The sequence below is a fragment of the Chiloscyllium plagiosum genome, unplaced genomic scaffold (genome assembly GCF_037043375.1).
Source record: "Chiloscyllium plagiosum isolate Xiang-an unplaced genomic scaffold, Cpla_swu_hap1 HiC_scaffold_5, whole genome shotgun sequence".
Classification (NCBI taxonomy): domain Eukaryota; kingdom Metazoa; phylum Chordata; class Chondrichthyes; order Orectolobiformes; family Hemiscylliidae; genus Chiloscyllium; species Chiloscyllium plagiosum.
In genome coordinates, this window is record NW_028270143.1 from 45,771,935 (window position 1) to 45,798,972 (window position 27,038).

Below are 27,038 nucleotides of genomic sequence, written 5' to 3' on the forward strand. Positions count from 1 at the left end.
GATTTCACAGTCACAAAGTCATGCTGACTATCACTAATCAGTCCCTGCCTTTTCCAAATACATGTACATCCTGTCCCTCAGGGAAGCCTCCAACAACTTGCCTACAACCAATGACAGGCTCACTGGTCTATAGTTCCCCGGCTTGTCCTTACCATCCTTCTTAAACAGTGGCACCACGTTAACCAACCTTCAATCTTCCAGCACCTCACCTGTGACTATCGATGATACAAATATCTCAGCAAGGAGCCCAGCAATCACTTCCCTAGATTCCAACAGAGTTCTAGGGTACACCTGATCAGGTCCTGGGGATTTACCCACCTTTATGCATTTCAAGACATCCAGCACCTCCTCCTTATAATGCAAATATCTATTTCTCCACATTCTACATCCTCCATGTCCTTCTCCACAGTAAACATTGATGCAAAACACTCGTTTAGTATGTTCTCCATCTCCTGCCGTTCCACGCATAGGATGTCTTGCTGATCTTTGAGGGGCCCTATTTTTTCCCTAGTTTCCCTTTAACATTCACAGAGTCATGAAGTTGTACAGCATGAAAACAGACCCTTCAGTCCAACTCATCCATGCCAATCTATCCCAATCTAATCTAGTCCAACCTGCTAGCACTTGGCCCATATCCCTCCAAACCCTTCCTATTCATATTTTCATCCAGATACCTTTTAAATGTTGCAATTGTACTCGCCTCCACGACTTCCTCTGGCAGCTCATTCCATACACGTACCACTCTCTGTGTGAAAATGTTGCACCTTAGGTCTCATTGATATCTTTCTCCTCTCACCTTTTCTGACCCTTTCAAGTTTCACAACTTTGTTCCGATACGAAGGAGACCAGAATTGCACACAATATTCCAAAAGTGGCCTAACCAATGTCCGGTACAGCAGCAACATGACCTCCCAACTCCTGTACTCAATATTCTGATCAATAAAAGAAAGCATATGCCAAACACCTTCTTCACTATCCTATCTACCTGCAACTCTACTTTCAAGGCGGTATGAACCTGCACTCCAAGGTCTCTTTGTTCAGCAACACTTCCTGGGACCTTATCATTAAGTGTATAAGTCCTGCTCTGATTTGCTTTGCCAAAATGCAGCACCTCGTATTTCTTTAAATACAACTCCATCTGCCACTCCTCAGTCCAGTGGCCCATTTAATCAAGATTGTGTTGTAATCTGAGGTAACCTTCTTTGCTATCCACTACACCTCCAATTTTGGTGTCATCTGCAAACTTACTAACTATACCTCTTACGATCACATCCAAAACATTTATACAAATGACGAAACTAATGCACCGATCCTTGTGGCACCCCACTGCTACTGGCCTCCACCTCCACCCTGTCTTCTACCTTTGAGCCAGTTCTGTATCCAAATGGCTAGTTCTCCTTGTTTTCAAGGACATCTAACCTTGCTAGCCAATTTCCCATGGGGAACCTTGTCGAATGCCTTACTGAAGTCCATATACGTCATGTCTCTGCCTTCATCAATCCTCTTCGTTTCTTCTTCAAAAAACTCAATCAAGTTTGTGAGACATGATTTCCCATGCACAAAGCCATGTTGACTATCCTTCAGGATTCCCCCTCCAATAACCTGTCCACCATCGAAGTCAGGTTCACCAATCTATAGTTCCCTGGCTTGTCCTTATCACCTTTCTTAAATAGTGGCACCAGGTTAGCCAACCTCTAGTCTCCAGCGGCTCACTTGTGACTATCGATGATACAAATATCTCAGCAAGGAGCTCAGCAATCACTTCCCTAGCTTCCCACAGAGTTTTAGGGTACACCTGATCAGGTCCTGGGGATTTATCCACTTTTATGCATTTCAAGACATCCATTACTTCCTCCTCTGTAATATGGACATTTTTCAAGATGCCACCATCTACTTCCCTATATTCTATAGCTTCCGTGTCCTTTTCCACAGTAAACACTGATGCAAAATACTCATTTAGCATCTCCCCCATCTCCTGCAGCTCCACACAAAGGCTGATCTTTGAGCAGCCCTATTCTCTCCCTAGTTACCCTTTTGTCCTTAATGTATTTGTAAAATCCCTTTGGATTCTCCTTAACTCTATTTGCCAAAGCTACTTCATGTCCCCTTTTTGCTTTCTTGATTTCCCTCTCTTAATTATACTCCTACTGCTTTTATACTCTTCTAAGAATTCACTTGATCTATCCTGACTATACCTGACATATGCTGCCTTCATTTTCTTAACCAAAACCTCAATTTCTCTAGTCATCCAGCATTCTAGAAGCCTTTAGCCTTCCTTTCATCCAACAGGAATATACTGTCTCTAGATTCTTGTTATCTCATTTCTGAAGGCTTCACATTTTCCAGCTATCCCTTTACCTGTGAACATCTGTCCCCAATCAGCTTTTGAAAGTTCTAACCTATTACTGCCAAAATTGGCCTTTCTCCAATTTAGAACTTCAACTTTTAGATCTAGTCTATCCTTTTTCATCACTATTTTAAAAGTAATAGAATTATGGTCACTCACTCCAAAGTGCTCCCCCACTGACACCTCAGTCACCTGCCCTGCCTTATTTCCCAAGAGTCCGTCAAGTTTTGCTCCTTCTCTAGTAGGTACATCCACATACTGAATCAGAAAATTGTCTTGTACACACTTAAGAAATTCCTCTCCATCTAAACCTTTAACACTATGGCAGTCCCAGTCTATGTTTGGAAAGTTAAAATCCCCTACTATAACCATCCTATTATTCTTACAGATAACTGAAATCTCCTTAAAAAATTGTTTCTCAGTTTCCTGCTTACTATTAGGGGGTCTATAATACAATCCCAAAAAGGTGATCATCCCTTTCTTATTTCTCAGTTCCACCCAAATAACTTCCTTGGATGTATTTCTGAGAACAACCTCCCTCAGTACAGCTGTAATGCTATCCCTTATCAAAAATGCCACTCCCCCTCATCTCTTGCCTCCCTTTCTATCATTCCTGTAGCATTTGTATCCTACCTCTCTTACCTTTCCTGGAGTTAACCCATCTATGTGACTTTTCTCCCTTCCTATAACTGCCATCCATCACATCCCCCTGCTCTTGTAAATTCCTCATTGCCTCAAACTAACACTCAACCGTTCCATTCGATCTGATATGATTCACAACCAATGTCGTTTATTGCAGATATAATCCTCAGTAACCTGTAAACTCTCCCTAAACTCTCACATCCGACAAGAAGAGCATATCACTCTACTAAGGGCCATTTTTGCTTCTTCCAATCTACAGACCCAGAAAATAGCACCATCTTATTCCTCTACAAAACACTGTTCTAGCTAACTTAATACTTATGGCTTATATTTTTAAGTTTAATCAAGAGACAAATTTCAAATAAAACATATAATCAAGAAAGAACCCACTCTACTCACTATTGTAGTTTTACAGCAAGGCTATACTTAAAAGTATTCACTTATCTGTTTCTGTGCTGTGACCTCTCCTAAACTGACCTCTCCAAGATCAGTTGTGAATTTCACTGTTTGTTAATTTCCCTAGATGTACTCCCATGTCCAGCGATACATGAATTCAATAGCAAAGGCAGTAACTGCGCAAGTTATCTGCCTTGTCAGTTCGCAGAATGGGTTTTTCTCTCTCTCTCTCTCTCCCCCCGCCCCTCCCCCAACTGACCTGACCATGTGCTGCCTTTGCTTGTCCTTCTCCCTTTTAAAGGTGCCGGGTTCTTTTACTTTTCTTTTCTCCAAAGTTCCAAAACAATGCAACAGCATATAAAAGAATAATTGCTTTTCCTGGAATTCAAGGAAATCACCTTCAACACCTAAAATACCCTAAAAAAAAAGAGCAGCCTGTTACAGCCAGATTTGTCCCTGTCTTCCATTTCCTTCATGGATTTATAAAATCCCTTTCAATTTTTCTCAACCCTAGTTACCAAAGCTATCTCATGTCCCCTTTTTGCCCTCCTGATTTCTCTTTTAAGTATACTCCTACTGCCTTTATACTCCCTTAAGGGTTCACTCGATCTCTGCTGTCTTTACCAGATATATGCTTTTTTCTTTTTCTTGATCAAAGCCTCACTATTTCTAGTTGTCCAGCATTCCCTACATCTACGAGCCTTGCCTTTTACCCTAAGAGGAACACAATGTCTCTGGATTGTCGTTGGCTCATATCTAAAAGCTTCCCATTTTCCAGCTATCCCTTTACATGTGAACATCTGCCCCCAATCAGCTTTTGAAAGTTCTTGCCTATTACTGTCAAAATTGGCCTTCCTCCAATTTAGAACTTCAACTTTTAGATCTAGTCTATCCTTTCCATCACTATTTTAAAAGTAATAGAATTATGGTCACTCACTCCAAAGTGCTCCCCCACTGACACCTCAGTCACTTGCCCTGACATATTTCCGAAGAGTAGGTCAAGTTTTGCACCTTCTCTAGTAGGTACATCCACATACTGAATCAGAAACGTTTCTTGTATACACCTAACAAATTCTTCTCCATCTAAACCCTTAACACTATGGCAGTCCCAGTCTATTTTGGAAAGTTAAAATCCCCTACCATAGTCACCCTATTAGTCTCAAAATTAACTGAGATGTGATTTTTGAGAAGATTTGTAGCTTAGGTTGAGGTTCAACTTGTAAGTTTGCTTACTGAGCTAGTTTATTTTCAGATGTTTCATCACCATGCTAGGTAACATCATCAATGAGCCTCCGGTGAAGCACTGTGTTCAGTCCCACTTTCTATTTATGTGTCTTGGTGTCTTAAAGTAAGTGATAACATTTCCGGTTCTTTTTCTCAGAAGCTGGTAAATGGGGTCTAAATCGATGTGCTTGTTGATGGAGTTCTGGGTTGAATGCCAGGCCTCTGGGAATTCCCATGCGTGTCTCTGTTTAGCCAGTCCTAGGATGGATGCATAGTGCCAGTCGAAGTTGTGTCTTTCTTTGTCTATATGCAAGGATACTAGTGATAGTGAATCATGTCTTTTAGTGGCTAGTTGGAGTTTGTGTCCCTTCTGGTGTCTAGTTTTCTGCCTGTCTGTCCGATGTAGTGTTTGCTACAGTCCTTGCATGATATTTTGTGAATGACATTCATTTTGCTGGTTGTTGGTATTGGGTCCTTTAGGTTCATCAAGTCCTTTAGGAACATCATCAAAGACATCAAGATAGAAGAGGACGAAATGATGGTCTCCTTTGACATAACAGCCCTATTGACATCAATTAACATCAGCCTGGCCAAAGAAACACTGACTGCACTACTAAATGAACCAAGTCCTTTAGGAACATCATCAAAGACATCAAGATAGAAGAGGATGAAATAATAGTCTCCTTTGACATAACAGCCCTATTGACACCAATTAACATCAGCCTGGCCAAAGAAACCTGACAGCACCAACTTCATCAGCAAGGACAACATCCTCAAGCTAGTGGACCTGTGTTTCACTACCCATTTCACCTTCAATGACAAGGTCAACAAACAAATCAACGGAACATCCATGGGATCACCAATATCAGGCTTCTTAGCAGAAGCAGTAATGCAGAGACTCAAATGAACAGCCCTCCCAACAATCCAACCCTAACCTTGGATCCGCCACCTGGATGACATCTTTGTCATCACAAAATCGAACAAATTAGAGGAAACCTACATCATCAACACCATTACTGACATAAATTTCACAAAAGAGGAGGAGAACAACAACAGACTCCCCTTCCTAGATGTCACAGTGGAACGAACAGTTAATGAAGAACTGCAGACCAGTGTCTAAAGGAAAGCAAGACACATAGAACAGGTACTAAGCTACAGAAGTAATCATCTCAACACCCACAAACAGATGCATCAGGACATCATTTAAATGGGCCACAACATACTGCAGCACCCAGGAACTATATTATCAGAAGAAAAACATTCAAGAAGAACAGCTACCCGATAAACACAGTCTGCCGATTCTTAAACAACAAGTCCAAACAAGTAGACACAACATGCCCAGAAACTCTAGCCACACTACCGTACACCAAAGACATCTCGGAGATGATTAGTAGACTACTCCAACCCCTTGGCATCATGGTCGCCCACAAACTTACCAACATACTGAAACAGCTTCTGATGAACTTACAGGACAATATATCAACAACCAGCAAAACAAATGTAATTTACAAAATACCATGCAAGGACTGTAACAAACACTACATTGGACAGACAGGCAGAAAACTAGCCACCAGAAGACACAAACTCCAACTAGCCACCAAAAGACATGACTCACTATCACTAGTATCCTTACATATAGACGAAGAAGGACACCACTTCGATTGGGACAACACACCCATCCTAGGACTGGCTAAACAGAGACATGCACGGAAATTCTTAAAGCCCTGGCATTCAAATTGGAACTCCATCAATAAACACAATGATTTGGAGTCCATTTACCAACCTCTGAGAAAAAGAACCGGAAACGATATCACTCACATTAAGAGACCAAGACACATAAATAGAAAGTGGGAAAGAACACCAGCACTTTACCAGAGGCGCACTGATGACGTTACCTAGCATGGTGATGAAACGTTTGAAAACAAACCTGCCGGTTCAGCGAGCAAACTTACAACCATAACTGAGATCCCCTTACAAGCTTGTTTGTCAATTTCCCACTGACAAGTGGTGGGGGGGGGGGGGCTATAGTACAATCCCAATAAGGTGATCATTCCTTTACTTCTCAGTTCCACCCAAATAATTCCCTAGACATATTCCCAGGAATATCCTCCATAAGTACAGCCCTATTGTTATCTCTTATCAAAAACGCCACTACTCCCACCCCAACCCTTTCTATTCATTTAGCATTTATATCCTGGAACATTAAGTTGTCAGTCCTGTCCATCCTTGAGCCACATCTCTGCAATTGCTATGATATCCCAGTCCCATGTTCCCAACCATGCCCTGAATTAGTCTGCCTTCCCTGTTAGGCCTCTTGCATTAAAATAAATGTAGCTTAATTTATCAGTCCTACCTTCCTTCTCTGCTTTGTTCCTGCCTGCCCTGACTGCTTGACTTGATCCTTTTCTCAACTGTACCAGTCTCAGACTGATCTGTTTCCTCATTATCTCCCTGGCTCCCATTCCCCCACCTTACTAGTTTAAATCCTCTCGAGCAGCTCTCAAATGTCTCCCTGCCAGTATTTTAGTCCCCTCCCAATTCAAGTGCAATCCACCCTTCTTGTACAGGTCACTTCTACCCCAGAAGAGATTCCAATGATCCAAAAATATTAACCCTTCTCCTCTGCACCAGCTCCTCAGCCACGCATTTATTTGCTTTACCTTCTTACTCTTACCCTCACTAGTAGCACTGGGAGCAATCCAAATATTATTACCCTTGAGGACCTCCTTTCTAAATTCCTGCCTAACTTTTTATATCCTTCCTTCAGAATCTCATCCTTTTCCCTTTCTACGTCGTTACTTCCAATGTGCACAATGACTGTCTGCTATCCCCTCTCCCCTTTCAGAATATTCTGCACTCTCTCTGAAATATTCTTTGTCTAATTTTTAAAAAGAACAAATCTACTTTCTATGCTTTCCATGGAGAAGACATCTTGGCATCAGTTTGACAACATACCTCTTCAAAAGGAACAGGGCAGAACAAATCCATCCTAAAGGCACATATTGTCACACTGGTGCAGTACTGACAGCTGCCACCACCCCAACTGGTGCCGACAAGGAATGGTAAGCTGTAGGCATCAGACTGGGTGCTAAATGATACTTTGAACAGATCTAGCAACTAAAGACTGGACATCCGTGTGGCACTGTGGGCCAATAGCAACACCAGAATCATATTCCCACACAATCTGAAACCTCATGGCATGGCATATCTTCCACTCTACCATTGCCTTTAAGACAGAGGATTAACCCTGGTCCAATGTAGAGTGTAGCAGGATATGACAAGAGCATCATCAGACATACGTAGGTCTTACCTGGTGTCACTACAAAACAGAACTACTTGCAGGTGAAACAGCATAAGCACCAAGCGATAGAGCTATGTGATCACACTAAAAACAGATCTGACCTGGGCTCTGCAGTCATGCCATATCCTGTCGAGAGTGCTGGTTGAAAATTTAACAAATCACTGAAGATGGAGGCTCCACAAAATACTTAATGATGGGACAACCCAGCATATCAGGCAGCATCCAAGGAGCAGGAAAATCGACATTTCGGGCCAGAGCCCACATCGATTTTCCTGCGCCTCGGATGCTGCGTCACCTGCTGTGTTTTTCCAGCAACACACTCTCAACTCTGATTTCCAGCATCTGCAGACCTCACTGTCTCCCAGCCCAGCACATCAGTTCAAAGGATATGGTTGGAGAATTTGCAATAACCTTCAACTACAAGTAGCTAGTGGAGGATCCATCCCAATCTCCTTCAGAGGTCCCAGCCTCACAATGTCAGTATTCAGCCTATTTGATTCACTCTACATGATATTAAGAAACAGTTGATGGTACTGGTAGGGCAAAGACTATAGGCCCTGACAATATTCCAGCAATAATACTGAAGATGTGGTCCAGAACTTGGTAAACTCCTAGCCAAGCTGTTCCAGTATAGCTACAACATGACCATCTACCTGACAATGTGGAAAATTGCCCAAGCATGTCCTGCACACAAAGAACAGAACTAAATACAACTCAAACAATTACTGTCCCATTTGTCAATTCTTAAATCATCAATAAAGTGATTGAAGGTAATATCAACAGTATTATCAAGCAACATACGTTCAGCAAAAATCTGCACCCTCATGTCCAAATTGGATTCCATCAGTGCCACTCAGCTCCTGATCTCATTACAGCCTTGGTTCAAACACAGACAAAAGCACTGAATTCCAGAGATGAGGTGAGAATGACAGCCCTTGGCATCAAAGTTGCATTTGACCAAGTTTGACGTCAAGAAGTCAGAGCAAAATTAGACTCTATGGGAATCGGGGGAAAGCTCTCTGCTGGTTGGAGTCATACCTGGCACATAGGAAGATAGTTGTGGTTGTAGGTGGTCAGTCATCTAAACTCTAGGTCATCTCTGCAAGAGTTCCTCAGGGTAATGTCCTAGGCCTGACCATCTTCATCTGCTTCATCAATTGCCTTCCATCCATCATAAGGTCAGAAGTAGGGATGTTCACCAACGATTGCACAACTCAGATACTGAAGCAGTCCATGTCCAAATGCAGCAAGACCTGGACAATATCCAGGCTTGGGCTGAAAAGTGGCAAGTAACATTCATACCAGTCAACTGCCAGGCAATAATCATCTTCAGTAAGCGACAATCTGACAGCCTTTCCTTGACATTCAATTCACCGAATCCCCTACTAGTGATATTTTTGGGGGGGGGGTTACCATTGACCAGACACTCAACTGGACTAACCACACAAATGCACAAATGTAATTACAAGAACAGGTCAAAGACCAGGAAACTGCAACAAGTCACTGACCTCCAGATTACCTGAAACCTGGATCAGTGGTGCTGGAAGAGCACAGCAATTCAGGCAGCATCCGAGGACAGGCAAAATCGACGTTTCGGGCAAAAGCCCTTCATCAGGAATAAAGGCAGAGAGCCTGAAGCGTGGAGAGATAAGCTAGAGGAGGGTGGGGGTGGGAGAGAGTGGCATAGAGTACAATAGGTCAGTGGGGAAGGAGATGAAGGTGATAGGTCAGGGAGGAGAGGGTGGAGTGGATAGGTGGAAAAGGAGCTGGGCAGGTCGGACAAGTCCGGACAGGTCAGGGGATCGAGTTTCTGGAGGTTAGAAGCTAGGATGAGGTGGGGGAAGGGGAAATGAGGAAACTGTTAAAATCCACATTGATGCCCTGGGGTTGAAGTGTTCCGAGGCGGAAGATGAGGCGTTCTTCCTCCAGGCGTCTGGTGGTGAGGGAGCGGCGGTGGAGGAGGCCCAGCACCTCCATATCCTCGGCAGAGTGGGAGGGGGAGTTGAAATGTTGAGCCACTGGGCGATGTGGTTGATTGGTGCGGGTGTCTCGGAGATGTTCCCTAAAGCGCTCTGCTAGGAGGCGTCCAGTCTCCCCAATGTAGAGGAGACCGCATCGGGAGCAACGGATACAATAGATGATATTAGTGGATGTGCAGGTAAAACTTTGATGGATGTGGAAAGCTCCTTTGGGGCCTTGGATGGAGGTGAGGGAGGAGGTGTGGGCGCAGGTTTTACAGTTCCTGCGGTGGCAGGGGAAAGTGCCAGGATGGGAGGATGGGTCGTAGGGGGGCGTGGACCTGACCAGGTAGTCACGGAGGGAACGGTCTTTGCGGAAGGCGGAGAGGGGTGGGGAGGGAAATATATCCCTGGTGGTGGGGTCTGTTTGGAGGTGGCGGAAATGTCGGCGGATTATTTGGTTTATGCATCTGCAGTCATTGTTTTTACCTTACCTGAAACCTGTCTATCATCGATAAGGTATAAGTCAGGAATGTGATGTAATAGTCCCCAAATGCCTGAATGATTGCAGAACCAACAACATTCAAGAAGCCTGACACCATCCAGAACAAAGCAGCCTGCTTAATTGGCACCACACTCACAAACATAAAGTCATTCCACCAATGACGCTCAGTAACAGCGGTGTGTAACATCTACAAGATGCATTCACCAACGATCCTCTAACAGCATCTACCAAACTCATGGCCACTATCATCTGTAAGGATAAGGGCAGCAAATACACGGGAACACCACCATTTACAAGTTCCCCTCCAAGCGACTCACCATCTGACTTGGAAATATACTGCTATTTTTGTCAATGTTATTTGGTCAAAATCCTGAAAGTCCCTTCCCAGTGGCATTTTAGTTCTACTTCCAGCAGATGAACTGAAAACATTCAAAATGGCAGGAGAAAGTGAGGACTGCAGATGCTGGAAGTCAAAGTCAAGAGTGGGGTGCTGGAAAAGCAGGTCAGGCAGCATCTGAGGAGCAGGAGAATCGACGTTTTGGGCATAAGCCCTTCATCAGGAATTCTTGCCTGAAACGTCGATACCCCTGCTCCTCGGATGTTGCCTGACCTGCTGTGCTTTTCCAGCACCCCACATTCAAGAAGGCAGCTTACCACCACCTTCTTAAGAGCAAGTAGGAATGGGTAATAAATGTTGGCCCATGCAGCGATGCACATACTCTACAAGCAAAAAAACCTAAGTAATTGGCAGGCAGAACATCACCACAGGGATCCCAAATTCTTTGTAAGGCCTGTTTGTATCCATTAAGTGCCTGAAGGACAGTTAATACCTTTGGACCTCCACCAAGAAAATAACAGAGGCTCTCCACTAGATGGCCCGACAAGTCGGTTAGATTCCCAGCAGGTCAAATGAACCCAGCCCACACTAAGGAGGAGAGTGAATTAGATAGAATCAAATCTCTCAAGCTGGGAAAGGGCATTATTATCATCCACAGAATTATAATCAGTGCAATGATATTTTTCATTATACTTGAAGTGTATCATGGAAGGAATAATAAAACTTGTCCCTTTGAGGTGAGTTTTTACCTGTTTAGTTTCCAACTCTGTTTGAATTCTGGAATTGCATTTTCTCATTCATTTTGTCTCATCTTCCCCCATTCACTTATTTTCTATATCCCATAATTTAAAATTCCCATCTATTCATTCCCAAGTGCTGTATTCCTTCTTTCCTCATTATTTATCTATTCTTTCCCTCTTGTCTTTCTTTTCTTTTTTGTCCTCATTTTGTAATTTATCCACATTCTCATTTCATTTGTTTTTCCTCATTAATTTAGTTCCTTCTCACTCCAATTACCTGCTCTTACTTCTTTCACATAATAATTCACTCCTTCGCTCAGTTATAGTTCCCTTCCCTATTTCTGGGTTTACTCTCTTCTCTAATCTAATTACTGTATCCTTACTTCTTGCATGATTCTTTACATATATTCTCTCAATTTACTTTGGTTTGGCTTGTCGCTCTCATTTCTTTCCTTTGTCTTAGACTGCTTGAATTGGATGAATGTGAGTTTAATGAATAAGATGCTAGGAAAATCAAAACCTCTCTTAACCTGTCATAAATCCATTCCTGCACAATTTCAACCCTGACCAACTACTGTCTCAACGCAGTACAATTTTGGCATTAATCCTCATGACCAACTCTGTGAGAAATAAATCTGGGCAGGCAGCTTTACACTCATTTCACTTAATGCTGATTACTCATTTGCATGATTCATTGGGACCTGGAGGGGTTCATCACTCAATGATGGCTAAGAGTCTTTCCATTCAATTCAGCTAACTCTGCTTGCTTGTAACCTGATGAATAATACAGGCAGGCCCTGATTTACGAATGGATTTCATTCTCAAGTCCGGGGCTTGCGAAGCAATTTGTATGTAAGTCAGAACACAATACAGGACAATATAAAAGTATCATTTATCAGTACGAAGATATGTTGGTATGTTGGATCTTTTAAATTATTAATACACCCTGTATGGGATCCTGCTCACAAGTACAAGCGCTTATAGTTTGGACATTCATAAATCAGGGACCCTCAATATATATTGAAATGGAAAAGCAATGGGAAACTTAGTATTGTTAATAAATGCAGCCATTTTAGTTAGTTAAAACTGATGCACAGTTGCTAAACAATTTATTCTGTCTCTATTGAGAGTGTGACAACTCTATAGGCCAAAGTTAATGGCCTTGGTGGTGGCCCAATCCAACAGCCAGAGAGCTGTGGCAATCACATCATGGCAATTTCTAAGGGCCCCAGAGAGCAATTGTCTATCGGACAGTTGGCTGCTTGCTGTCCAGGTTCCCAGGCCTTTACAGGTAACCTTCCTGCTCCAAGACATTCAAGGATATCTAATTCGGAGGCCCCATTCTCTTTTCACAATCCTCAAGGAGATACTCCACTGAGCACATGAAAGTAAAAATCTACAAATTGCAAATCTTTGTTGTAATCAGTTACTTGTTTTGAAATACTGAACACAATGTTTCTCCAACAGTAAAGTGTTGATTATTTTACTGGAAAATGCAATTATGAAACTGGCAAGTTAACATATAATTAAAATAAATTATACTACTATAAGATTAAGAAGTTCAACACAAACCCTACAGATTTCAAGTCAAATACATTTTGCAGACTCAGATTTTGCCAATAGGTTGCCACTTCTGATGTCTTAACCAGATAACAGTGCCACTTCGAATTACTTTTTGCCTATCCCCACTCAACTGAATGAATAAATGAATAACTTATTGTTACATATACCTTGAAGATACAGGGAAAAATATTCTGTCACCACAATCCAGCATTATTTTGAGTTACAATAAGGGTAAAAATAAATTATTCAAATAAGAGTTCACTTCTGTCCAAATTGGGGCCTCAAGCATGGCTTCAGGGCTTCTGCAAGGTCTTCACAAAGGATACCAGTCCTCAAAGGATCCTGCTCTGGGATCAGCAATGATGTCACTGATGCCCCAGAAGACCCTGGCTCTGCTGCCCTGCCTCACTGACATCACCAAGAGTCCAGATTCCAGGCCTACCACTGCCAGGAATCCCACTCCAGACACTGCCACCACCAAGAATCCAGGTTCTGGGCTTACTGCTGCCGGGGGTTCAGATTCTAGGTCTACCACCGCCAGGAGTCCATGCTCCAGGCCTACTGCCACTGGGAGTCCAGGCTCCAAGCATACCGCCACTGGGAGTCCAGGCTCCAGGCCTACTGCCACTGGGAGTCCAGGCTCCAGGCCTACTGCCACTGGGTGTCCAGGCTCCAGGCCTACTGCCACTGGGTGTCCAGGCTCCAGGCACCACCACTGTCAAGAATCCCGGTCCATGCTGTGCTAAACTCACCATTCCACCGATAGCGCTCCAGCCTCAAAGATGAAGAAAAATGGAAGAAAGGATGAATGGTACATAGAGAAAATGGCCTGGAGTGGATGGGCTCCAATGAGCCCAAACACTACATACTGTGCCAGTACCCTGAGAGAAGGTTGAGAGACTGTAATTAAAATTCCAAGTTCCAATGAAGCAAAATTTAGTGATGAGGGATATACATTGTATTGATCAAACCTGCTAACAGCTGATTATGCTGTATTTCTATACACCTTTTAAAAAGCCTTCTATTCAAACATGGAAGATATGTATTGCTACTAACATGCTCCATTGCTTGAAAGTGTTATATATTTTGGAGAAAAACCAACTATCCCTATTGCAGGTTCTTCACCAGGCCATCAGCGGGAGGCAAGAGCTGCTTTTCCATGAAGATGGTGTAAGAAGGCCCTCCAACCAGATCACAGCAACCTGGGCAGAGGTAGTCATGAAGAGCCACCAAAGGGTGACCAGGCGAACTGCAACCAATTCAGAAAAAGAGTAAACAATCTGTTGTGATCTGTAAAGCTGAGTGCTAATGTCACATTTTCAATAATTTTCTCACGGGGTTATCAGTAATACATACGTGACGGCATGGGCAATGCGGCACAGTGGTTAGCACTGCTGCCTCAGAACGCTAAGCACCTGGGTGACTGTATGAGTGGAGTCTGCATGTTCTCCCCATTCCTCTGGGGGTTTCCTCTGAGTTCTCCTGTTACCTCCCACACCCATGGAGAAGATAATGATGCCATGTGCTCAGTGCATCAGTGTCTATACAAAAAGGGAACGAAACCCCTGAACCTCCCTGCTGGAGTTGCTTACCCTTAGGATGGCAGGGAACTGCCTTCAGACAGCCAGATGGAGGAGGAACACATGCATTTGAACCTTCCTTTGAGGACATCCCACTGCTACCAATATCTCCTTACACCCTCTACCAGTAAGCACATAAACTCAAACCAACAAACATGACTTTTCTGCACTCTCATGTTTCAAGACTCTGCATTTTCAAAGATACCTGGAATGATCATCCAAGGCAATGGAGTAATACATTGAGTAGACTGCCTTCATCTCAGTCAGTGGTGTCAGGATAGCAGTTAGGAAAAGCAGAAGTAAAAGTAAAGTTAAGAAATGATAAGCTCAAAGATGGCATAGGTGATTTTTTCCATCGAGTTTGCACTTGTAAATATATGGACAATATAATTCATTTGATGTGATTCTTTAACATGGTTTGAATTTGGTGTGGTCCATCATAATACCAAGAAGGTAACAGTCATGGCATGCCCATGTTTCTCATAACACGATAGCTGAAGAGAGGATGGAGATACCAACATTATTCCTGAATAATATATTGCATTTTCTTGCATTTTTTATTGAATGAAGACACTAGTCAGAGCACACCTGGAACACTGAACAGTTTTGGTCCTCTTATATCGAAGGAAAATATAATGGAATTGGAGGCAATTCAGAGAAGCTTCACTACATTGATTCAGAGCATGAATGGATTTTCCTCTGAAATATTAAGCAGGTTGGGCTTATACTTATTGACATTTAGAAGAATGGGAAGTGACATATTGAATCATAAGGATGCAGAAAGACTCTTTCTCATTCTGGCAAAGTCGGGGATCAGACGGCATAAGCTCAAAATAAAGTGTCGCCTATTGAAGACAGATGAGGAGGAATTTCTTCTTGGGGTAGTGAATCTGTGAATTCTTTACCACAGATGGCTGTCGAGGTTAGGCCATTAAGCATATTCAAGACTAAGATAAATGGATTTTTAATCAATAAAGGAATCAGGGGTTATTAGGAAAGTATAGGAAGGTGGAGTTGTAGCTTATCAGATCAGCTATAATCTCATTGAATGATGGAGCAGACTTGAAGGGATGAATGCTCTACTTCTACTCCTGTCTTATGGTCATCTGATATTATATTTCTGTGATGATCACACTGTGGAACATGGTTTTAAATACAGATGCAGTGGAATCCCACCTCCCAAAAATTTATGCATTCAGAGAATATTGGCTCATTTATGTCACAACCACTGTAAATGAGACAGGTATAGTTTTATTTAAAAAACACTTCAACGATAGTGCTTTGGGTATGGAGGCCATCACATTTGAATGCACTCCTGTGATATCCTTTGTACCAGTACTCAACATCAACTATGTGAAAATACTGCTTCACACACACTATTATAGGTTGTAGAGGAAACAGGTTTGGAGATAATTAGGAAGAGATCTGCCTTCTTACCTAGTGCGGTCTACATGAGAGTACACATCAACGACAACAAAGTGGTTGACTCTTAAATATCCTCTAGACAATTACGAATAGGCAATTAATGCTGTACTAGTCAGCAGTACCTATCAATGAATCAATATAAATATGTGGCAAGGAAAGATGGCAGAGTTGGTTATACAGCCAGGAAGGTGATGGAGGTCTGGGATTGGAATAATGATCATAAATCCATCACTGCTATGTACATTCTGTGTAGATTAGGTTTTCTCTAATATCCTGACCAGGTCTCCCTATGGACCTGACATCCTTGAAAGACTCATTTGCATTCAGAAATAGCTGGAAAAACTCAGCAGGTCTGGCAGAATTTGTGGAGAGAAAGTGAGCTTCAGATCCAGTGACTCTTCTTCAGAACTGAAACATTAACTCTGCTTTCTCTCCACATATGCTGCCAGACCTGCTGAGCTTTTCCAGCAATTTCTGATTTAGTTTCTGATTTCCAGCACCCACAGTTCTTTGGGTTATGTGTTTCTTTTTGAATTCATAGATTCAACTTCACGCTCTGAACAATCGCGATCCTCCTCATCTGAAGAAGGATTAGGCAGGCGGTTCTGCTTCTTCTCCTGATCCTCCCCTTACAATATCTGTCCACGTAGCAACACCAAGCTGAGCAATGTACAATAGACCATTGTTATTTGTTACACTTTTTGGGGTGCATATTGCAGAACTCTCAAGATCCGTTAAGGCAATTGAAGCGATTTTTAAGAATGGTATACTCAATAATGGCTTTGAATGGACATACAAGCTCAATCATCTCTTCTCCCTTGCCCTGGGATTGGCTTATTACCATCATCTGCCTATAAGCAGGGGATAGAGTTTGCAACTGAGGTATAATCCAACGATTTGGAGCTTCTAAAAAGTTGTGCAAGGTGTATGCATTATTACAGCTCCACAGAAATCCAGCACAGATCTGTTATTCTTCTTCTCTGGTGGTACGCCAGCTAAAGATAACAGACGTTCAGTCTGACAGATTGGTGGTGTTCTGCACAGCGGTCACCCAGTCACACATTTAATCCAATTTGTAATTTCACTTGAACCAGTGTTTACTTGTACATTATTCAATCTATTGGAGGGTTTGAGCTAGAGGGAGAGGCAAAATAGGCAGGGCCTTTTTTCCTTAGAACATCGGAAGCTGAGGGATGGTCTTATACAAGGTATATAAAATAATGAGGGATATGTATAGGGTGAACAGCCATATTGTTTTCCCAGGATAGGGGAATCCAGAATTAGAGGGCACAGATTTAAAGTGAGAGAAGAAAAAATCAAAAGGAACTTTTTCAGCATAGAGGCTGGTGCATGTATGGAACAATAAGAGAAATTGCTGGAAAAGCTCAGCAGGTCTAGCAGCATCTGTGGAGAGAAATCAGAGTTAACCTTTCAGGTCGAGTGACCCTTCCTCAGAAGGATTATCACTTTGTTTACCAGTATTTTACAGTCTTCAGGAATCAACATGGAGTTGAACAAATCAGAGATGAAATCTTAATTTTAACCCATTTTGATTACCACTGCAAGCCCCCGTGTCTTGTATGCATTGCTTTGCTCTTAACAGAGCTGACTTATTTTCTATTATTAACATCTACTATTCACACTTGAACTGCGTATGTGTCTCTTCCCTGTTATCATTAACACTCATTTAACATTTAACTTAACACTTAACATTTAATTGTACAACACTACCTGCTTTTCCAGCCACTTTCAGTTTCAGAGAAAAGTCATATACACTGGATTTGTAATCTTAATTCTGTTTCCTTCTCCATAGTTGCTGCCAGACTTGCTGAGTTTCTCCAGCACTTTCTGTTTGCTCAATCAGGAGATCTCTTTAAATGAGAACTGAAAATTTAAACACACATTCCTCCACTGACTGAAGCAGAATTTTCACTAATTTCGTTTCCAAAATGAAAATCATTCTGATGGCTTTGCCACACATTATTTACTGTAGTTAATTCAATTTCTTTACCCAAAAGCGTGCTCAAAAAAAGGAAAAGTAGCACAACAGTTGTCTGACATTGAGTTGAGGTGAGCTTGAAAGCTATGCTCTATTCAATACTAAGTACACCTATTTACTCTTCCACACCTTTACCTCCTATAATCTGATCTTTTCCCAGCATTTTGGGGGGTGGACTGTAAAAAGTAGGCTGAGGCTTGAACTGGGAGCAGGGAGAGGCCTGAACTGGAGCAGACCAGATCCGAACCTAGAGCAGAGGGAGGAGGCTTCAAGAGGTGTGTCTGCGTGTGTTTTGGGGGAGAGGGTGTTGGGATTTGGGCCTTGCAAAGCATGCACAAGGAGTGGAGCAAGGCCTGTATTAGGAACAGGGTGAAGCCTGCACTGGAAGAAAAGGGGGAACATGCACCAGGGGTGGGTGAGGCCTGTACCAGGAGCTAGGGCAACAGCCTCGGTTTGTCCATTTTGTGCATTAGCTTTTAGAAAAACATTATTAAAAAGTTTGACCAACTTTTCTAAATGCATATTTCCTGTAGCATCTTCATTTTCTAACATTACATTAGTGATCACAATTGTAAATTCAGCTCTTGGGGCATCCTAAGGCCATAAAGGTAGCACGTAAGTTCAAGTCTTTCTGGTTAAAATACTCATCAACTAAGTGAAATAATTGCACAGAGGGCAGTATTCTGTCACCAAGTCACCTTTTATTTATATGTGGAGAGTTGCTGACAATGCTCTAGCTCTCTCAGAGACAGCTATCAGAGTGAATAGGATGTCTGACCCACCTGTTCTTATCTATCAGCCAGGGTTCCCTGTTACAATCACTACACCAAGGTCCATTTCTCCTGAGCTCTTTCTCACACCAATTCCAAAATAACAAAAAACATCAGCATTCACATCATACCACATATTTAGTGTTTGATCTTAGAAAATCTCAGTCCACAATGAAATTGCCATTTGCTATGCTAGACCTATGCATCAGGAAGTGACAATGTGAGTCTTCCTTGAATGCTTTTATAAAACCACTATGGTTATAGGAAGGGAATTTTTTTTTTTGAAAACCTTTGCCCATGAGGATCACAAAGGAAGATCAACAAGTCAGATCATAAACATCAATACTCACACAACCACCAGCAAGTATTTCTGCTGCAAGTACAATGGAGCCATCTTTCCGAATAAATCTGTCTCTTACAAAATCATTTGTCTGAAATTAAATAAAATATTTTGAATAAAACAATGAAATTCATCTCCAAAATCTATTTTTTTTAACTGTCAACAATAGCAGAAAGCACATATGTCAATGTTTTTCATTCTGAATTTATCTTAAAACTTCACAGGTCTGCAGCTATACCTCACTAACAGCACCCTGATATTATCCAGTCAAATTCACAAAGAATGGCACCTTGGGAAAGATACCAGAGAAGTAACATTTCTAAGAAATAAAATCTAGTATAAGTCACTACTTTTAATTTCTGGACGCTGGATTTAAATCCAGCTCAGAATGGAAGAATTAAAATTTGTGTTTGATGTCAAAGGGTTTCAGCAGTCCCAGTTCAGTGTACAATGAACAAGAGGTTACAGCACAGAATTGATCTTAATCGTGCATTAATGGACAATCTCACTCAGAAAGAGCTGAACAGTTGCTGTGAAAGATAGAAATCAAAATCACTGAAATGGGGATACTCTTTTGTGACTAGGAATCAAGTAGGTTATGCAGTTCAGCACAAAACTATGACTGACTACAGAATCCCTGAAGTCCCATCTTGAGCTGTCTCCAAGTGGGAGAATGGCAAGAGTTGGCCAATTAAGCCTATGGCCAGACGTTTATTTGCTCACTTAAGGCTTAGACTCCTCCAGTCTTGCTTAAGGGAGGCAGTTGAGGATTCCTTGTTAAAGGCACCCCTCTACTGTGTTCGCCCTTCTATCATCACGTACCTTTTCCTGGGATGCAGTGACCATCACAACTTTGGATGGGTGTCATATAGGCAACAGTCACTACCTCTCTAGTTACTGCTCTGACCGGCCGTCAGCTCTCAGTAAATAAGATCTCAGTCCCTGTGGACTGCTGTGTCAAATGTCTCAGTGGAATAAAATGGAGGACAGTTTCCAAAATGAGGTGACAAGAGATAGCTGCCAACTCTCCAGAGAGCAGCCAAGAATGTCTCAAATGTCAAGATTTCACCTTGGATGCCTGAGATGGGAAAGATTCGACTCCACACTATTAACATCTCTGATCTTGACCTTAGAATTGCAGAGAGAACAAAAGGAAGAAAATTAAAGAAAATATGCTCATAGGGTGGAATCTTGTGGAGTTACATGTATCCCCTGCTACACAGCAGGTAAAACCCCTATACTGCATATTTTAAGGAAGGCCTGTCATACCTCGAGGCAGTTAAGTATTTAACAAGCCAATGTTAGGCATTTCTTTGTGATCAAAGACTCCAGGGGTATATGTCCTGCCTGCTGCACGCTGCCAGCCATGGCGATTGAGAAGGGTCGACAGCAGGGGCAGTGTAGTGGTTGTCAATGGGTCCCTTTCCTGATGCTGGGTCACTTGATAGCCTTGAACAAGGGATATCACTCCATGCCCAGAAATTATCAAAGCCGGGTTTGTTTTTCACACCTCTTGCATGGTGAGCCCCCAACTAGCTGCTGAGGTAACCATAGTATCACTGGAATGAGGACAAAGTCACATCCACTATCCTCCTCACAAATTTACCATCAGGAAAGGCACAGAATTCCACCTGGAGTTTCTAACGTTGACAAAACATGATGTTATACATATTCTGAAAGATCATTAATATTCTGGAATTTGGTAAACCAAGATGCATGTGTAAATTTAAAATGAAGTAATTATGTTTGGAGTGACAAACAAGTTGTCAGTTTTGAAATATGTGTTGCTGGAAAAGCGCAGCAGGTCAGGCAGCATCCAAGGTGCAGGAGAATCGACGTTTCGGGCATAAGCCCTTCTTCAGGAATCTTTAGCAGGAAATTGACATTTCGGGCATAAGCCCTTCTTCAGGAAGTTGTCAGTTTTGCAAGGTAAGTCACTAACAGTTGTGTTAAATATTTATAGCAGTCAACATGAGCATATATGATAGCAAAATGTTCAAACACAAATTCAGATGCAACATCAGAGAATGAAACATTTCTATAGTAAGCATGACATGATACTTTGTAAAATTTGGGTGAAGATTTGTAGCTCAGGTGCTCGTTGTTGTGGTTCTGTTCGCCGAGCTGGAAATGTTTGTTGCAAACATTTTGTCCCCTGTCTAGGTGACATCGTCAGTGCTTGGGAGCCTTCTGTGAAGCACTTCTGTGGTGTTTCCTCCGGCATTTATAGTGGCCTGTCCCTGCCGCTTCCGGTTGTCAGTGTCAGCTGTCCGCTGTAGTGGCCGGTATATAGGGTCCAGGTCGATGTGTTTGTTGATGAGTGCCATGCTTCTAGGAATTCCCTGGCTGTTCTTTGTTTGGCTTGGCCTATAATGGTAGTGTTGTCCCAGTACTACCATTATAGGGCAAGCCAAACAAAGAACAGCCAGGGAATTCCTAGAAGCATGGCACTCATCCACAAACTCCATCAACAAACACATCGACCCAGACCCAATATACCGGCCACTACAGCGGACAGCTGAAACTGACAACCGGAAGGGGCAGGGACAGGCCACTATAAATGCCAGAGGAAACACCACAGAAGCGCTTTACAGGAGGCTCCCAAGCACTGAGAATGTCACCTAGACAGGGGACGAAACGTTTGCAACAAAAATTTCCAGCTCGGCAAACAGAACCACAACATACTTTGTAAAGTTAAGTAATATCTTTAAGAATGTATTTACAACACTTACAGTAAGTTTTATAGCTTTCTCTGGTGCAACACCCATCAGCTGTGGTATTAGTCCTATAATGGGGAACACACACAAGGATTAGGTTTATTAATATCAATCAGAGCAAATGTATGTCTTCTTTTGAGAAGAGCTTCTCAGTTATGGCTAAGAGCAAGCAGTAAGTCAATGATAAAGAAGGAAGAACAGCAGTTCTATTTTCTATTAATGAGTTTTATTTCCTCAAACAAGTGGGAAATCCCAGACAAAAAGTAAAAGTGATCTTAGAAATGGGAAATTAAAGCAGTAATCACTGGAAATACACAGACAAACCAACATTAATAACAATAATAATTTGGTGATGAACATATCTGCATAATAAGATAAATGTTCTTAATGTTATTGTGATCATAAAACCAAAGTCTTTCCCAACACCCCACCATCCCCATTGTTGACCCTCTTCACAGAAAGTATACATTGCGTAGCACAGAATTTAAGTGCCATTCTCAAATACCTTAGAAGCCATCAATATTTGAAGAAGATTAATTTCCTCTTCAAATCTGAAATGAAAAATTGAAGTCAGTTTCAACATCAGGTATTCACAGATCTGGTATGCCAGATGGTCCCCTTATATTTCTTTTACTCATTCAGAGATGTAGGCTTCACTGTCAGGGCCAGAATCCATTGCCCATTACTATCTGCCTTGGAGAAGTGCAGGCAGCTGCCTTCTTGACCTGCTGCAGTCCACGTGGTACAGATACACTAACAATGCTATTAAGGAGAGAGTTCCAGGATTGTGATCAAGCAATAGTGAATGAATAACATGTTTCCAAGTCAATCTGGTAAGTGTCACAGAAGGGAATTTGCAGGTGGTGGTGCTCCCATACATCCAGTGCCCTTGTCTTTCTAGGTGACAGTAATCAGATTTGAAAGATGCCAAGGCTCTTGGTGGATTTCTGCAAAACTTCTTGTCGATGATGAACTTGGCTGCTACTGTGCGTTGGTGGTGGAACGACTGAATCTTTGAGTGTGCGACGCTTACCAAGCAGACAGCTTGTCCTTCATACTGTCAGATTTGAGTCTTATTGTAGCTGCACTCCTCCAGGTAAGTGAGGGCTGATCCATCACACTCCTGGCTTGTGTACTATAGATACACACAGGTTTGGGGGAAGTCAAGCGATGCAGAGCAGGATTCCTAACTTTTGACCTGCTCTTGAAGCCACGGTACTTACATGGCTACTCTAATTCAGTTTCTGGTCAATGGTGGCCCCCAACATGTTGACAGTGGTGATTCAGTGATGCCAATAAACACCACGGGATGATGGCTAGATTCTCTCTGTTGAAGAAGGTCCTTGCCTGCTATTTGTGTGGTGCATATGTTACTTGCCACCTGACAGCCTGAGCCTAGATATTTTCCAGGTGTTGCTGCATTTGGACACAGAGTTCTTCAGTATTTGAGTTGTTGTTAGTGGTGCTGAACATTGTGTACTTAATAGTGAGTACCCCATTTCTGACCTTATGATGGAAGGATGGAAGATCATTGATGAAGTAACTATAGATGATTCAGCCTAGAGTCCTAGAGCTGAGATGAACACAAACATCCTTCTTTGTGCAAGGTATGACTCCAATAGTAGAGAATTTTCCCCCATTCCCATTAACTCTAGTTTTGTTACTGCTCTTTGATACCACATTCAGTCATATGTGGCCTTGATACCACAAGTCTTTAAGTCTTTATTCAGCTCTGAAAACCTCAGCTCTCTAAAAGAATCATACCAGACTCAAAATGTTAATTATTTCTCTCGGCATAGATGCTGTCAGACTTGCTGATTTTCTTCAGTCTTCTCTAGCATCCACAATATCTTGCCCATAATCCAGATTTGTTGGTTATGGTACTGTTTAGCACTCTCCACCACTTGCTGTTTATGCTGTAGAGAATGCATGTAATCTTATGTTGTACACACAGGTTGACACCTCATTTTTAGTTATGCCTGGTGCTGCTCCTACCATGCTCTCCTGCACCTTTGATTGAAAAAAAGGCTAATCCCTGGCTTAATATTAATGGCAGAGTGGAGGATATGAGGATGCAAATCATATTTGAGTACAAATCTACTGCTTCTGATGGCCCACAGCACGATCATGACAAGTGTATCCTCAATGTGAAGACAGGACTGATCTCCCCAAAAACTGTGCAGTAATCGTTCCCACTGATGTTGTCATGGACGGCAGGCAGACTGGCAAGGATGGGGTCAAGTACTTTTTCCCTCTTGATGATTCCTTCACCACCACTCCTCATGCTTCTTCCAAGTGTTCTGATTCATCAGCCAAGGTGAGAGTGGTACGTAGTAGTTAGTAGGAAATTACAAGGATTTTATGAAGCTGGAAAGGGTTCAGAAGAGATTTGTCAGGATGTTGCCAGATATGGAAAATTTGAGTTATAAAGAAAAGCTAGAAAAGCTGGGACCTTTTTCACTGGAGCGATACGACAGAGGTTTATAAAAGAATGAGAAGTATAGACAGAGTTAATAGGAGTTGTATTATACCTAGGTTGGGGAATTTCAAAACTAAGGGGCAAATTTTTAAGGTGAGAGGAAAGAGATTTAAAAAAAGACATAAGACTTTTTTTTTACACAGAGAGTGGTTCGCGTGTAGTATGTATTTGCTGAGAAAGTGGTGGATACAGGTACATTATGAAGTTTAAAAACACATTTGGATAGACACATAAATAGGAAAGGTTTGGAGGGATATGGGCCAGGAGCAAGGAGTTGGGATTAGTTTAGTTTGGTGTTCAGCATGGACTGATTTGACTGAAATACCTGTTTGTGTGGTGTAAGACACTATGATAGTGACTCTGTAGCTCTGGGTAACTTCCTCTCACATAAAATACTGGTATTGTAACTTTTAAGAGCTAATTGTTAGCTCCAAACACCCAGACAAACTCATATTCTTAATTTAAAGAATTACAAGAACCCAAACTTGTATCAAATGGTTTTGAAAAACACATAAATGTTACAGTTTCATCACATCAACTTTTCAACTATTAACTAAAAGTTCAAATTTACTTTTTAAAAAATATTTTCCTGTCTAAGATAGAGAGGTTGAGTTGTAGTAAAATCCTACTGTATAAAAAATGAAGATTGCAGCTGAAGTCTAAAGTTACTGAGTTTTCAGAGCAATGGGCTACAGGATACCTAAGAGAAAGATAAAATATTCTTCCTGAAGCTGGTGTTGCGATTAATTTGAAAAATGTAACAAGTCAAAAACAGAAAGAGGATGCTGTAAAAGCAAAGTTGCAATGGGCTGCTTCAAGCCTGACGTGATCTTATGTGGATTAGGAAACCCACTTTTCTGGTCTAACTAGACAAGTTTTATTAGGTAAATAATAAAGTTTATTGCATTGCTGCAAGAATTGGCAGATTACATAAGATAAGCTACATTACTGTAGGTACGGTTAAAAGCACACTAAACCCAGGCCAGTCTCCTACAAACTCTTTCTTTACTCTAACTTAGTCTCTGTGGTATTATCACAGTGTGCGCTGTTTACTGAATTAACCCATTTTACACCTCAAATGGGTAGCTTGGTGGAAATCAAGACTTGACTCATCACAAATGTTAAAGATTTTTGTAAAGTAGACAGAATCCCCAATTTACCTGACTTTCAGATCCAGACTGACAGAAAATATGGGTCTGGTTTCTGTACTTAACAAGAATTACAGTTTATTACAAATAAATAGACTCCAGCAGGTAAACAATTATGGAACGTCTGTATAGAATTCAACTAGTTAAAACTCTAACACCCTTTCCCTAATGGGGAAAATAGTTCAGTGGTCTCTGTTCACAGGATTTGCTGAGATAATTTTTGTGCTGCTCAGAACATTGCATCTCAATATTCCATCTTCAGATGTTTTCACTTCTTTTCAGTGCGCAGAGGGTGATTGGCTCACTTTTTATAAAAGTCTGACATATTTTTTAAAACTCACAACTTAAAGCAATTGCTGGAGGAAAAATAAATTGAGTTTCTTCAGGCTTAAGGTATATTTTTCTGCTGGGAGCCCTGACACACCCTGAGCTTATGGGGATCTTATGACTTCTCCCTAACCTGTTGAGAACCCCAAGTAATACAGGTACCTGCGAACCAATCACATATTTGCTGGTAGACAGAAAGTTTTGTCATTGATTATTTATCACTAGTCACAGAACAAACAGTAATTTGTTGCTGGTTGAATCTCCATTTGAACAGAGCACTTGGCTCCAGCTCATGTGCAAACCTTTCACTACTGCTTGAACCAGCAGCTGTGGAAACACTGTATCTGGTCACATATTTTCAGAAAGCACAGCAATCACTCAACAAGCCTTGCTTTTTAAATCAGTTCTTTTCCAATTTCAGTTCACATTAAGAAATACAGAAAATAAAAAGATACTCTCTTTATACCTTTTAAACCCATTTACAGCACCCATCCCTACCTGAAATCTTTTTCCATAAAATTATTAAATTGTTATACACTTTTAAATTACACCATCTCTTTGACCTCACAAATCCCAGCAATCTAGAGGTTTGATTTTGCTCCTCAAATGCGTTCTCTTTAGACTTGAAAGAATGTTAGCCTGCTGGGTATAAGACAGTAGATATGGATTGTCTTCCTGATGGTCAGAGGTCTGTAGCTGTCTCTTTAATCTCTTGTATCTGTTGCACGGTGTATTTCAGCAGTGATTATTCTTTGTAGCTGTTGGTATGGTGCCTGCTGTAGCAGATGATCTTTTTTCTTTTGCAGTATTTTGGATCGTTTATTGATTTTGGAGTTCTGGAGTTCATCTTTGGAAGGTGGGAATGTTAGTCAATTTGCTTGACTCCCTCCCATCCTAATCCTCTCAGCTTCTAATGGCAGACTCAAATTTGGAGCAGATAATGGCTCACAATACTGTACAATATTAAGCCTGATTACAGTTACAAATGCTTCCGTCATCTTGAGTGATGAATCTGGTACAGTTCCTGTCTCCTTGTTTTCATTTTCTATTAACTTGGTTATCACTGGGAATTTGAACTATCTTCAGGGCTGATAACAGTGGAAAACATTTCTACCCAAACACTGCAGACACAGCTTTCTATCTCATTTACAGTATGAAGTATTTCTTTCCCATGTAACTAACCTCAGGAGATTCTACTTTTTGTATAGATTCTGCCACATGTAAACAGACTTCAGCAAAA

General features: G+C 41.7%; 1 protein-coding gene across 2 annotated transcripts in view; it reads right to left on the reverse strand.

The window, feature by feature from the left end:
* slc25a13 (solute carrier family 25 member 13) overlaps nucleotides 1–27,038 on the reverse strand; it is a 280,692-nt gene that overhangs the window by 49,931 nt on the left and 203,723 nt on the right. For both annotated transcript variants that reach the window (XM_043689904.2, XM_087986841.1), the window contains 2 exons: nucleotides 21,860–21,912; nucleotides 19,138–19,218 (listed from right to left, as the gene is read on the reverse strand). In XM_043689904.2, coding sequence (XP_043545839.1) covers nucleotides 19,138–19,218; nucleotides 21,860–21,912 — 134 coding nt within the window. The remainder of the gene's footprint in view (nucleotides 1–19,137; nucleotides 19,219–21,859; nucleotides 21,913–27,038) is intronic.